Genomic DNA, 13,713 nt, shown 5'->3' with positions numbered 1-13,713 from the left:
AAAACCCACGAAGGGATTCATTAGAGAACGGGCGATTGCGTTCTCTTGTGTATTGTGTTAGCATACTGCAATTGCTAACAGGAGTTTAAAAATAGTGGGACGTATGAGAGCCGTCGTATTCATAGATACTACTTACTTAGGAATTTATGCCGCCAAGAAATCAAATGTGCCGGTTTGAAGGGTGGGGTGGCTATTAAACAATCATTGAGTCTTTAAGCTTACGAAGGTGGGTGCCAGTATTCACGTTTTAAATCTCTCTAGCTGCCTATGACCATTTAATAGCAGGTCTGTCATGAGCTAGTCTACCCACCTCAAATAATCATTACAATATACTTTTTTTAAATTAGTACTGTACATTTTCCGGAGGCAACACAAACAAAAGGTGGTTTCAAATAATAACAAAAAGATCAGCCCGTGACTTGTGGTTTTGATTTAAAATGATTCATTATGATCTATTTCAACAAATTATACATTCAAATAACATGTTAAAACAACTGCAAGGAATGTTTGAGAGTTAAAATGCACAAATTTGAAATTTAAAAAAATGCCCAAACCATCATCTTTTCGCATCGCTCCAGTCGAAGTGTATTTAAAAACTAGAATTATTTACATAGCACGAATATGATCGTTAATTTTTTCAGCACAATCAGATTAGCGCCTACTCCCACCTCTAATGCACGTAAACTAGAAACAACTTGTTAAACTCGTCCGAGCACCGAAGCAGACGTAACTAATTTTACTACATACATGTGTAGAAGACAACGTCATGTGATATGAATGACATGCAGAGGCACGGTGCTGCTTTTTGTGCACATTAAGTTGTAGGCAGTCGATCGCGCGTTACCATGGCAACCAATTACATATACACATACCGACAAAATAGTTGTAGTATACGAATGAGAATTTCAAACAAGCATAAAAAAAAAGTAAAATGTTTTGGTCAAAGAATGTGTTACAATATCCAAGCGTGTTTTGTTTCTTTTGATGAATCAATTATAAGTAATTGCGGGCCATTATAGCAGTCTTCCGCCTACGTTGTTAGAATCAAGGAAAAACATGACTATAATGTTTTTTTTTTTTTTTTTCGATGATGAGATCTTCAATGGAAGATAGCGTTGAGCTCGATTTTATTAAAATAGTATGCTAGGTTGCAGAACGGTGCGAGCGAGAGGCAGGTTGACTCGGAGACAGTTCTCGCGGCAAGTTCAAGGTGAGCACGTCGCTTCGCCCACACGCGCCTCTCCTAACATCGCAACCGTTACACAGAACCTCCAACACACAGACTCGTTTACACAGTTAATTCCAAATCTGCTAATTCATACTCGTATCTAATAAATTGATTGATAATTGTAAAACATCAAGTACTATTGTAAATATCAAGGAACTTCCTTCGAAAATCCCTAGACTCTCGTTATTTAGCACAGTTGTCACGCTTGGAAAATTATTAATGAAAAGCTTAATATTATTTACGAAACCGGTATGGAATCAGTAAACAGTTTGATTGGAATTTCCCACTATCGAATACCGGCAACACCTGGCGACAGTTACACCGAGATATTTCCATATCATCTCATAAAGCGAGGCAATAAAATACGATACCCACAAAACGTGTTTATAAAATATCTTAAGACGGTTTCATTGTTACAAATAAAAAATCTAATTTAAAACTGGAATTGTCAGTAAAATTAGAAAAAAAATTTAAGTAACTAATTAATATTCTTACCTGGGAATGGTGATAACTTGACCAAGTTCATCGACCATGTGATCAGCTAAGACCAGAACCGTTGGTGGTTGTCCAGGAGCGCCCACAACAACAGAGACACCACCGTCGACCAGTTGCCCTCCTCCGCTCACCAGCTGACCGTCTTCAAGCTGCCCACTGATCATCTCCACGCGCTTTTGATCTGGTGTCGTTGTGTATATTACAGTCTGCTTATCATCTTCATAAATCAGATCAATAGGAGTTTTTTCATCTATTGACTCCATGCCTTGTTCGTAAACATCTGGTTGAACGGGCACTTTACTGTCGGTAGCATAGGCGGCTAGTTCGTGAGGCGAGTGCCGATACGAATGGGCCTCAGGAGGATACCCATCATCGGAATCCATCTCTACTTTATGAGGGTAGTAATCATGGGCGGGTTGCACCGGGGTCATGGTAGCTAGGACAGCGTGTGCGGGGGCCGGTGAGCGAGGGGCGGACGCGGGCGAGCCGCAAGCTTTGGGCGTGCGTGCCCGCTCGTCGCAAGCGCCCGCGTGCTGTGGCGACGCGGACATCCCGCCCTGTCTCACTACGAAGGGCGACGTCTTTGTGCGGGCGGAGACTCCTCTCAGGAGCACCCCGCTCTACACTTGATATCAGTAAAATCTGTAAAACATACCATCCCTTTTTACACTGTTTACGAACGTTTTAATTACATTTATTTGAATTCATTTATTGCTGAACGTGCTTGCTTAACTATTTTATTGATAGAAAACATTTCCATGACAAAAAAATAATCTAATCGGATTCAGTATGAAAGGAACATAGTTCAAATCCTTAACGATCGATCAATCGACGACACACAACAACTTCAAAAATAAATAAATGTAGACTGCTAAATTACATCGGTTACTTGTGCAAATATTAAAAAAAAAACTGAGACAGTAAAATTTAATTCGGCCAATCAGTAAAAATCGTAACTACAGATCAAAAAAACTTCAGAGTACAACTCGAATCTAAAATGAACGAAACAAATTCGTTATGTGAGGACAAGGGCAATGCATCAGCTGTTTCAAATCCAGTTAGAAGAGAACCAGTATCGAGTGGCACCTGACCGGCAAGCGAGTGAACTTGTTCAGCAGCCCTGCTCCGACCCTGTGCGTCGAGATTCACCACCAAACGGTACAAACTGGTCATAACGCCATTGTACACACGTGCTCGTCAAACTTGTCTTACACAAACTTAATAATATAAACACAGCTCAAGGATTTTGACTGTCTAAAAAACGCTACATGTAACAAAATACGGTTCCCGTAAAAGAAAACCTCGAAGTACGGCAAACGATTGAACCCAAGCAGCTAACAAAGAATATTGCAGTTGTGTTTCAGATGCAGTGCAATGTTACAAGGCCAACAAAGTTAGTGAAAAAATCTTCATACTGCTTAGAAGTAAGAAGAAAAACACCGAAATTTTTAATCCCCAAAAAAGTCTAAAGAGCGGTAGGGGCAATCAAAATTTGTACTTAAATATATGGAAACCGGACTTTATATGACAAGACTAATATAATTTCACAATTGTTAATTTATTACCTTCTTCGATTTGAATGTGCTATTCTATTAAACTAAATAAAGCTTTGGAAGTGTACTAATATTTTCGTTTATAACCAGTTATACTGTTTAGAGATGTATTATATATGCACATGTTTGTGAAGAAATAACCATAGGTATAGCCGCGAGCGTCGTGCCTGATTGCTTGGTCGCGCTGAAGGAGGAAAAACAAAATTACAAAAAGGCTGTGCCGCTGAGCTGCGTTCTGTATCAGTGTGCAGTCGCACACACATACATACAGCTAAAGCCCGTTGGTCACATCGTTACACAGACGCGCACAATTTACCCACACAAACAAACATTTCATATACCCTATTGCTACACGACATACGCTTCACGATACACATGTTTTAATTTAAAACAATAACGACCACATCCATTAACTTATGTATATTATCATCAATTGTCGTTTATTAGCTCGATAAAATACTATGAGTCCACATAAACAAAGCAATCTCGATTGAATCCATCTAAGGAAATGAATAGGACAGATAATTTGTCTAATTGCCGCTGTCACTTAAGTTTAAACTTATAAACGAAGCAAGCACGTCATAGCACTAGTCCTAAGGTCGGGGGCGGCGACGGCGCAGGCGCCCTGGCACAGGCCGTCACGCATGCACGTCAAACTAGTATCATGACGTCACGGCCCGCCCGGCAAAATTACAAAACCGGCCGGTCGGTTGTAGCACCGCGCGGCGCGCCAGCAAGCGGCGCGGGTGTGATGCGGGCGAGCGCAGTGGCGGACGCGCTGTCGACCGACCCCGACGTATCACGTACCGTGGGCGGCGTGTTCACGCGGCGCGCGGGCCGGAGCGCGGGTACTCGAGCACGCGACGAGCGGCGCTACGGAGCGCGGGCGCAGGTGCTCTGAGCGCAGCAGCCTCCGCGCGCCGCCGCCGCCACTCACCGCACTCCCCGCGCTACCCGCGCCCGACACTACGCACCGACATCAACTATTTATCTCCCGTGCTATGCTGGCCCTCCTGTCCGAGGACGTTGCCCACTGTCCACTCTCAAGTGCAACTTACGAAAAAATACTACTTCTTTTTGTAACATTAGAAACAAATTTTCGAATCGTTAAGTCGGTTAAACTTTAAATTGCGAATCTGTTTATTCATACCAAATTTCACGGAAAGGAAGGCTCCCATTTTTCTCAAAAAACTTTAATAGATGAATATTCTTAAATAATCAAGAAACAAATAATAATTAATCTCGCATAGAAGTAAGACTGCTAACTTTGAGAAAGTGGTACAAAACAAAATCGCTAAGGCACCGCCTGAGGCGACGAACGCCCTGACAGCCACGACTGCGCCGATAGTACATAATATAATCGATGAAGATAGATAGGTATCCACAGCAAAATCATTCAAAAACTAACAATCGGGTGCCGATTACACAATCTTACGCAATTGCCAATAATGAAATGCGAAGTTAGGATTTTTCTCTGAAAGCACTGTCCTGATTATTTACTAATATCTATTTAATGTGCCATATTTTGTTGGTTCCTCACACGAGACAAGATGTACACGCGTTGATGTCTTTTAAATGGAAGGAACAGCCTGTATCAACCGATTGCCTTGTTTTAGTACAAAGGAATTAAATAATACAAGATGTGCCCTCGGAGCTGTTGCAGTGTTAAATTTAATAAATATACTTGAAATATCTAGTATTGGCAGAAATTAATTGTGAAAAAATATATTTTATTGATCGGCACCTATCTGTAGCTTCCGTCATTCTAAGAACAGAAAATTTCATGAAATTTAAATTGATTTTGCATTAAACCATTTTTTGTAAAAGTCTTCAATTTACAAAAACAAAACTTCTACCTTATTACTGTTATTATTTATTAATATATTTGAAGATCAGTAACAATAAATCCTAGATCCACTACATATTGGTACGAGGGAGTCTCCGAGTGGGATAAGATGGCGCTATGTAGGTACTATTTATATATATAACTTCTATAAGCTCCGCTAAACAAGACGCGCGAATGATTTGTCGTAGAAATAGGTACGATCGTTGTCCAAAGACTGTTGGAACCAAACACCGATATACAAACTTACATATGTTTATACATACATAGGTATATGGACATTACCTAATCACTCAGTAGAGAGCATATAAACCTGTTACCACACAAAATTTTGCCCGATGTGGAAATCGAACCCACGACCCTCGAGGCTAGCAACCACGGGCTTAAGTTGTTAATATACAATGTACACCTACCTATAGATAGATACTTAGTAATGTACAAGGAATGCGGGAACTTCACTCGGTCCTTTATAGCCAATCTAGAGATAAATCTCGTACATTACAGAGCGCCGCCTCGATATAAGAACGCTGACGATTATTTAACTTCCCAGAATTATTTAAGTGATTGGTGAAAGCGACACAGGTGTGTGCGGAAGGATAAATGTTCAAACTTAATAACCATTGTCTTGACATGTTTAATGGTAAATTGTGAAATCTGTAGTCTAAGCTAGGAATATTTTGTAATCACCTTTTTGCTCTGTAGACTTTGTAAATTAATTAATTAATATCGCAACATAAATAGGAGATAAGGTTGGCTTTTTAGAAACATTGCTTTTAAACAGATATGTATGCAATAAGTTATGTTTTTCTCGACCTCAACTGTACCTAAACCTCATATCCATTATTAAATTAAATGGTATCCTAAAAAACTGAATCACAGATAACTTTAGTAAATTCAACAACTTGAAAGTTGAAATTATTGAGATCTCTACTGAACAAACGATGATAGTCCAATGAACAAATGGCTATTAAATTTTTAGCCTCAGTTCAACCAACCCTACGCTTAGGTACTGCAGAACGCATGGCAAACCATGACATGCTGGTCAGCAGCAATAAACTTCCCATTTGTTAGGGCCGAGACATAGTGGTTTAGAAATCAATGAAATAGCGGATAAATTAGCCAGGAATTCGGCCTTTGATCGATCCTGAGCTTGCCTGTGGGCTCCCTAAGAGCTTACTAACATCCGAATTAACTCCTGAGCGCCCATTAAAAGCAGATCGCTCTGGAAATAAACTATGAGAACTGCATGTGAAAGCCATACTCGGTATACCAAAGCTGAAACGTGACACAGTTTATAAAAAAAAACTAGGAATTCTAACAAGGACCTAAAAATGACACTGTAGGTCACTAATACTCTTGCACAAGCTAGGCCTCGCAACTAATCCTACCTGACGGTCGTGTGAGGAAGAAACTCCACTTCTCATACGGGTAGTAAGAAGTGGAGTTGACTGACATGATTTACAGACGGACTGCCGTGATTTAGGCAGCTTAAGATGCTCATTCCTCAAAGAGCATGTTCTCTGGCCCAAGGTCAAGATTATATATTCAAGAGAGTGAGTGAGAGAGACTACTATTAACAATATTAATGAGATAGCTACAACATATTTCAAGTTTATTCATTAGAAATACATCTTTGAAAATTAAGTGTCTACCAATAAAAACAACCATTGGGGAAATTTGTTGTGAATCTTTCTGTAGGTGGTACTTTTTAATATTTGCCTACAGTGTTTTATTTAGCTATTTCGTGATGTTCATTTATTAATTGCAACAAATAAATAAATATATTCACTTCACTACACCCTATATGAATTGGGGAAAAAACGCAGAAGGGTGTAGGCAGAAAATTACGAGATGAATAGCTATTCCCGAAGAAAGCCGAAACCCGTCCATCTGATTATACATGTTATTTTCTTTTAAGATCCACAGACTTAAAATACAATGTGTATCGTATTTTTTAATTTTGTTACAAATAAACTTCCTTAACAAATTACCTACTTTAAGACTCATAACGCACCACATTCTCCAACAGATGTTAAACAAACATTTATGTGTTCGATTGTAAAAATCAGCAGTCTAAGACCGGACAACGGCCATTTCTTATTGCAAGGAAAGAAATCTTTGAGGATATTTTCGTGATTGGGAGACAAAAAAAATTATTCAAACAATGTTTTCATTTTATTTTATTTAACATTTCTGTGCTAGACTTTGTTGAACGCAGCAATATCGACACTTTGTACCTGGAAAAAACATATGCGAAATGCTAGAGTATAAATGTAGAACAGATCATATTTTAAGTTCAATAATAATTTCTAGAAAGTTTTCTCCAATTTTCAAATGCTAATATTGACATTTTTAACCAAATTTATTCATATCATGTAACAGTATACCAATAACAAAAATTTGTAAAAGGTAATTATGAAATGATATTTATTAAGTAAAAAAAGCATTGCTGTCACAATATGAGATATTAAACATTAATGTTTCCATACTAACATTGCATTATTTTCAAACCTGTTCTTTACATAAGATGTTTTTTTTTACTGCTTAAGTGGGTGGACAAGCTCACAGGCCACCTGGTGTTAAGCGGTTACTGGAGCCCGTAGACATCCACAACGTAAATGCGCGACCCACCTTGAGATATAAGTTCTAAGGTCTCAGTATAGTTACAACGGCTGCCCCACCCTTCAAACCGAAACTGCTTCACGGCAGCAATAGGCAGGGTGGTGGTACCTACCCGTGCGGACTCACAAAAGGTCCTACCACCAGTAAACAATTGGTTCTCACCAATATAAATGCATGAGGTCATATTATTATGTGGGTATTCGTTATACATGAGCATATTATAATTCATAGTAAGATAGTCATTTATTATAACTCCAAATATCGTCTGGTTCCCTATTCTATTAAAGAACCGTGAATTTTGTAAATTGTCAGAATATTTTAAATTAATCTCTCTGATCTTATGTGTTCATATCTTTTTAATTCAATAAAACGGCAAACAATCTTATAGACCACACATTGAGAAATTACTGGAGCTCATAAAGAAAGCCCCTCCCTCATTTTAGCATGTTGACAGTTACAACTGCATTAATATAAGGGCTTTCTTGTCCTATACAAGTTCATAACAGGCACTACAGTGAATACTTAAGCATCAATATTTGATATTAGCTGCCATATACTTATTATTACCATTTTTTCTATAGTACACTGAACACTTACATAGTCTTCATTTTTCTCGATTTCCTCAGTAAGCCAATCAATAGAAACCTTATCATCTTCAACAACACAGGAAATTTGCAGCTTATGGATACCATAAGCCAAAGGCACTAGTTTAGCGGCACCCCACAAGAGGCCATCAGTGCTGATTGACCTTACAGCTTGTTCCAAGGCTGCCATATCAGTCTCATCATCCCATGGCTTTACATCCAGAATAATATTCGACTTTGCAATTAGCACTGGCTCTGTGAAATAATTATTTTTGGATTGGTTATTAATACTATACTTTTATACTATTTATCATAATATGGTCTAATTATTTTTTAGAAATTCTTAATATCAGCAAAATGGCAATTTTAAAGGTCATAAATATGATTTACATGTTACTATCGTAATCAAGAATGATGAAATTCATAGAAAAGCTTAAGTAGCCAACAAGCACTGGAAACTTGAAGGGATATTGTATGTTATGGTACTTGGCCTGAAAACCTGAATGACAATCTTTCTTATCCAAGCATTGTATTATGAATGTAATAAGTATGTATGTTAAATATTATGTATGTAATAGTTTTGGAATGCAGACCACACCCCAGAAAGTGTAGAATGTTATGCCTACAAAGTGACTGAGCTCAGGGCACAGCAGTATCCAATCTGTCACTTTAGAAACAGATCAGCACAGTAGATGCACAGAGGAGCAAGAATTATGTTTATAGCCTACTTTTAGCTTTCTTTGCATTATATGCAGCAAGACGCTCTTCCTTTATCTTAGCTGCTTCAGCACTCTCCTCTTCATCATCTGAACCAAACAAATCAACATCATCATCTTCGTCATCCTTATCAGTAGAAGCTGCTGCAGGTTTTTCTGACTGAAAGGTAAATGATAAATATATTTAGTAATACAATAGGTATTTTGTACATTTAAAATTATTGCATTTTAAATTTAAGAAGAGACAATAAATGCCTGAAATTGCCAATTTTGCTGATAAGACTCTGGAAGCTCTACAGTGGAATTAACTTTAAGACTTAACTTTGGAATTAATGGTTTGGCAACACATATGTTTTGGCATATAATCTTTCCCATTGTCTTCCAAATCTTGAAAAAAGATCACCCTATTTACAGAATATACAGGGTATATATTTCATGTCAGCTTATCATACAATGAAAATCCATGAAGTTGCCATTTCACAACACTGGCAATTTGTAACGTAATTTAAGTATGCTGGTAATAAATTCTAAGCTCAAATAAATTTATATAAATAATATTGAATTATATTTTCAAATTCAGTCATTTATTTATTGTTAGTCAATCATCATCAATATCTACATGATAAAATTCGAGTATAAGAAATCTGTCACAGTAAGAACGCCGCACATACAGCTCACAGCATTAATGACGTGTACAGAGGGCACACCACAAACGAACGTAAAACTCGTTTTAAGTTTGAATGCTTCTGATATGGAAATTTTAATCTAAAAAATCAACCCTGTGGTCGCTGAAAACTAAAGTAAGCAACAACGCGTTAAAGGTGATAGTGGAAGTTGAAAATATTCAATCAACTGCTAAGTTGCAGTAGCTTTCAATGTTAGCTTCAAAGAGACTTTCCAGTACGCAGATGCAGTACAGAAGGTACCACCAAACTGCCTATTTCTGCCGTGAAACAGTAATGCGTTTCGGTTTGAAGGGTGGGGCGACTGTTGTAACTATATGAAACCATATCTCAAGGTAGGTGGCGCATTTACGTTGTGGATGTCTATGGGCTCCAGTAACCACTTAACACCAGGTGGGCTGTGAGCTCGTCCACCTATCTAAGCAATAAAAAAATATGTAATACTAATGTCCCAAATCTATTATTACTTTCCCCTTATAAATTCAATGCTTACTTGAATACAATCAGAGGTGATACTGCTGGATGATTCCAAGGTTTCAACACGGACTTGCAGGCTGATGACTAAATTACGTAAATCATCTATAGCCTTTTTCAAATCCTTGTTTTCGTTTTCTAAGCTGATGACTTTAGTACTGAGCTCTGTATTAGGAACACCCGCCAAAGTTGCTACACTATCCATCTGAAAAAAAAAGTGAATACTATACTCTCTATTGCACTACTCGACATGAAAATCTATTAATTAATTAGCATGTTTATATAGGCATATTGAAATAAGACAATAAATTTAAATAAATGTTGTATACTAATTTACAATACTAATTTTCTACAGTAAAATAAACAAGAATGATTCTCTAATATTTCATAGCACAAAAAAGCCAAGCCAAAAATTGCTACTGAAAATGACCTCTATTGCCTTTATTTTATATGAAATGAACTGAGCCAAAATTTTATTGTTTTACTTATTTCAATTTCACTTTATTTTATTAGTTCAATGTAGATCTTATGCAAAATGTAATCTAGCCATTCTCAAATACAAAGTGGATTGAACGGATTATTTTAACACAAGCAGAAAACTATATTAGCTTTCTAATGACGTTAGAGTTACTTGTCACTAATATACTCATATTTGATAAACCTGAAATCTAAAGCAAAAGCAGCTAGTGGACATGTTCTCTGTGTCACAGAGTACCCTGCATATAAGCTGATTTTTATTTGTTATAACATAAAAAATGAGAAATTAAAACTTTGTCTTTGCTTATTGAAACAATAACCTTACACACAGATATTTGACAAATAAATACTGTGACAAATCTAATAGATTTGTGTGAAGCAATGTGTGAAATATAATAAAACAACATCTACTCACACATTCTAAAGAATTTTTAATATGCTGTCTAGCCTTTGCGACTTCACTGGCCAATGATGATCGAGCTAACGATAATGGTGCTTGGACCTACAAAATCATCATTGAATTACGTTAACTATCGACAAACTCCATTCTTTAAAGTATAATTTATAGAATTACTCAGATGAAAAAATGTATGAATAATTTTTTTTATTAAAAACTTACCTTCGACAAAGATTCATAATAAGCTTTTTCAGCATCATTGTAAACATTCCGGTCTAACCAAACCTTCTCGTGTAATAAAGCAGCCATGCTAAAATATTAAAATGAAACTACTTAGTACTCATTTAAGCATTTTTAAGTATAAATTGATGATGAAAAATTATTCGATGAACGTGAAACGATATTTAATTGTGGATTAATTAATCACCATATTATGTAAAAAATTGAGCGAAAATAAAGGCGGTAGCAAAAGTTTCAAACCTAAGCTAGGTTATCTCTAAACTACCTACCTACGTGTTTCTTGTCATCTAATAATTTTAAATATTTACCAACCTGATTATTCCAAAATTTAGATTTGAATTGTATTTAAATACAATAAAAACGTTGGTTCATACAATTAAATTGAATTTTTACGTAAATAAAGTTAATAGAGCAAACCTAACAGCCATTCAAATGATGACGGAAACTAAAAAGACAAAGACAACCAAAAACAATTGACAAGTGCTAAAAATTGAAATGTGTCCAGTGAGTGGTCCAGTGTTGTTAGTTTCGTCTATGGAGGAAAGTTCTATAGTTTCTTTTAATGAGAGGCAAAAGGATCATAGAACGGATATTCATCTCTTTTATAAAAAAAAAATTAAGCCATTTCTGTACAAACATAAAAATCATTCGCATTACTGAAATTGTTGTCCGAATCTCGTTCCGCAAAACGAACTTATCATTTTTTTGTATTGGAGTTAATGTTTTCCAGTCAAGAAATGAAAGACGATTTGAGAAGCAATCACGAGTGACACAAGTCTTAATAGCACAGATTTACATTAAATGTAATAAGAATGGACAAAACAAGTTGTGTTTGTGTTATATCATTAGATAAGTGAAAGAAGACACAAAAGAAGTCGATAGAAACAAAAAAGTGGTAGTTTGGATCTATGTTGTTGGAGTTTGTATATTAAATGTAATGGCAGGCAACACTTGACACTTGATTAGATTTCGAATATTGGAATTATTTTAAATGTTTTAAAAAACAGATCATTGTATTCTCGTAAGAAAATGTCAGTAGGACTTCTCATCTCGACACAGCATGAAAAACATGTAATAGTTTTATAAAATATATAAAGATAATAATTGTATAATGGTGTAAAAGTGTTTAAGCAATCTGCAATATAATTATAATGAAGCAGTTGTGTTTTTAAATAGCCCCTCATCACCTAAAGAACCCAATCCCTTCAAAATATAACCGTCCAACATATGTCCTTCTCTTACTAAACACTTAATACTACAACCATAAATATACGAATATACATTATGAAAGAATATATAAATACATTTGGCGGAAACGCGAGGAGGGAAAGTTTTGTGATTTGATTTATTTTCTTAATTCAGTGTTTCTTCAGCTTTAAATGTGTAATAGTGATGGCTTATTTTTTGTTTTACACCTGTGAAAGTTCCCAAATGTAGAAAAATATATAAAAAGATAGACATAGTTAGCATCTCGAGCTATTTCAAAAAGTCCTCTAAAAAGTCTCACTAAGCAACCACCATTTTACTGAGACTTTGTTTCACCTCATCTTATCTAGCTTCACTTAATTTCATCCGAATTAATTGAAATCTCAAATAAACTAACTTCATCTCATTTTATCTCATTTCTTTCCTCCATATCAAAACGATAAGCTTTTTTCTTTTTGGAACAATGACCAAACCGCTTGCGACATTTTTTCATCTAGAGGTTATGCGGGGTATGTAGGTCTTGACGGTCTGCAGATGTTAGAAGCAGACCGCAGGCCCAAAGATAATTTTACGGCCACCCACCAAACGCCTACCGTCGCACTCTTAACCTGACAACCGAGATCAGAACCCGGGCGGAGTAGGGGGTTCTCGCAGTTAACACTACAACTAGACTTGACGGGTCAACGAGGCAATCGTCGACAACTAAGAACGCTGGCATCCACGGATAGTTGGCGCGCTTGCTGGACTTTCGAGATATCCTGCTGGGTCAGAACCAGACTGCCAGGTCATTTATCTTCCTGATTGCAACGCGTTCGCTTTCACCGTCCTTAGACCCTTCCTCCTAGCACTAGGCTGACGGTAGCACGTGGCGTAGCGTCAACCCTCTCATCTCAGCTTCTGATCATTACCGAGAGGAAACTGCCTCCTTACACGCCCCGGAGACGACCGGGGACTAATGTCCAGCGAAAGCTCTTCCCTGTCCCCAGCTTGGCGACAACGGGTCGGTGCGGAGAAGGATGAGCTATGTCTCTCTCGTTCCACCGCCTGCTTCTATAAAATGGTGGACACACAGAAGTCGAGCATCGCCTTCCAGGACTTGTCGCTACCGAGTAGTACCGAGCATCGTAGCCTTGACAATCGGCATTCGCTGCCGATGTCAGTCCTATTTGTGCTACGAGGACACGCGCTGACCCAG

The 13,713-nt window shown here is 37.2% G+C and overlaps 2 protein-coding genes across 12 annotated transcripts in view; both read right to left on the bottom strand.

Moving 5' to 3' along the window:
* LOC101740332 (protein grainyhead) overlaps window positions 1-7,134 on the bottom strand; it is a 129,785-nt gene extending 122,651 nt beyond the window's left edge. For all 7 annotated transcript variants that reach the window (XM_012693851.4, XM_012693853.4, XM_012693852.4 and 4 more), the window contains exons 1-2: window positions 4,084-7,134; window positions 1,724-2,365 (exon numbers count right to left, since the gene is read on the bottom strand). In XM_012693851.4, coding sequence (XP_012549305.2) covers window positions 1,724-2,274 — 551 coding nt within the window. In that variant the 5' untranslated portion in view covers window positions 2,275-2,365; window positions 4,084-7,134. The remainder of the gene's footprint in view (window positions 1-1,723; window positions 2,366-4,083) is intronic.
* A 141-nt stretch (window positions 7,135-7,275) lies between these two features.
* Ef-1d (elongation factor 1 delta) lies at window positions 7,276-11,889 on the bottom strand. Of its 5 annotated transcripts, NM_001043388.1 has the most exon segments (7): window positions 7,298-7,356; window positions 8,339-8,580; window positions 9,054-9,201; window positions 10,218-10,403; window positions 11,091-11,177; window positions 11,295-11,382; window positions 11,625-11,684. In NM_001043388.1, coding segments are annotated over 6 exon segments (789 nt in total). In that variant the 5' UTR covers window position 11,382; window positions 11,625-11,684; the 3' UTR covers window positions 7,298-7,317.
* Window positions 11,890-13,713: the final 1,824 nt, after the last annotated feature.

The sequence above is a fragment of the Bombyx mori genome, chromosome 5, assembly GCF_030269925.1.
Source record: "Bombyx mori chromosome 5, ASM3026992v2".
Classification (NCBI taxonomy): Eukaryota; Metazoa; Arthropoda; class Insecta; order Lepidoptera; family Bombycidae; genus Bombyx; species Bombyx mori.
Note: the sequence above shows the minus strand (reverse complement) of the source record. Positions and strands in the feature narration are given on the sequence as shown.

What these genes read in the sequence shown, in the direction of transcription:
- Ef-1d (XM_062668423.1), bottom strand. Translation starts at nt 11,381, where the DNA reads ATGGCTGCTTTATTACACGAGAAGGTTTGGTTAGACCGGAATGTTTAC. An exon ending in ATTATGAATCTTTGTCGAAG is followed by an intron (nt 11,178 to 11,294) that starts GTAAGTTTTTAA and finishes ATGATTTTGTAG; the next exon opens with GTCCAAGCACCATTATCGTT. An exon ending in TTAAAAATTCTTTAGAATGT is followed by an intron (nt 10,404 to 11,090) that starts GTGAGTAGATGT and finishes TTTTTTTTTCAG; the next exon opens with ATGGATAGTGTAGCAACTTT.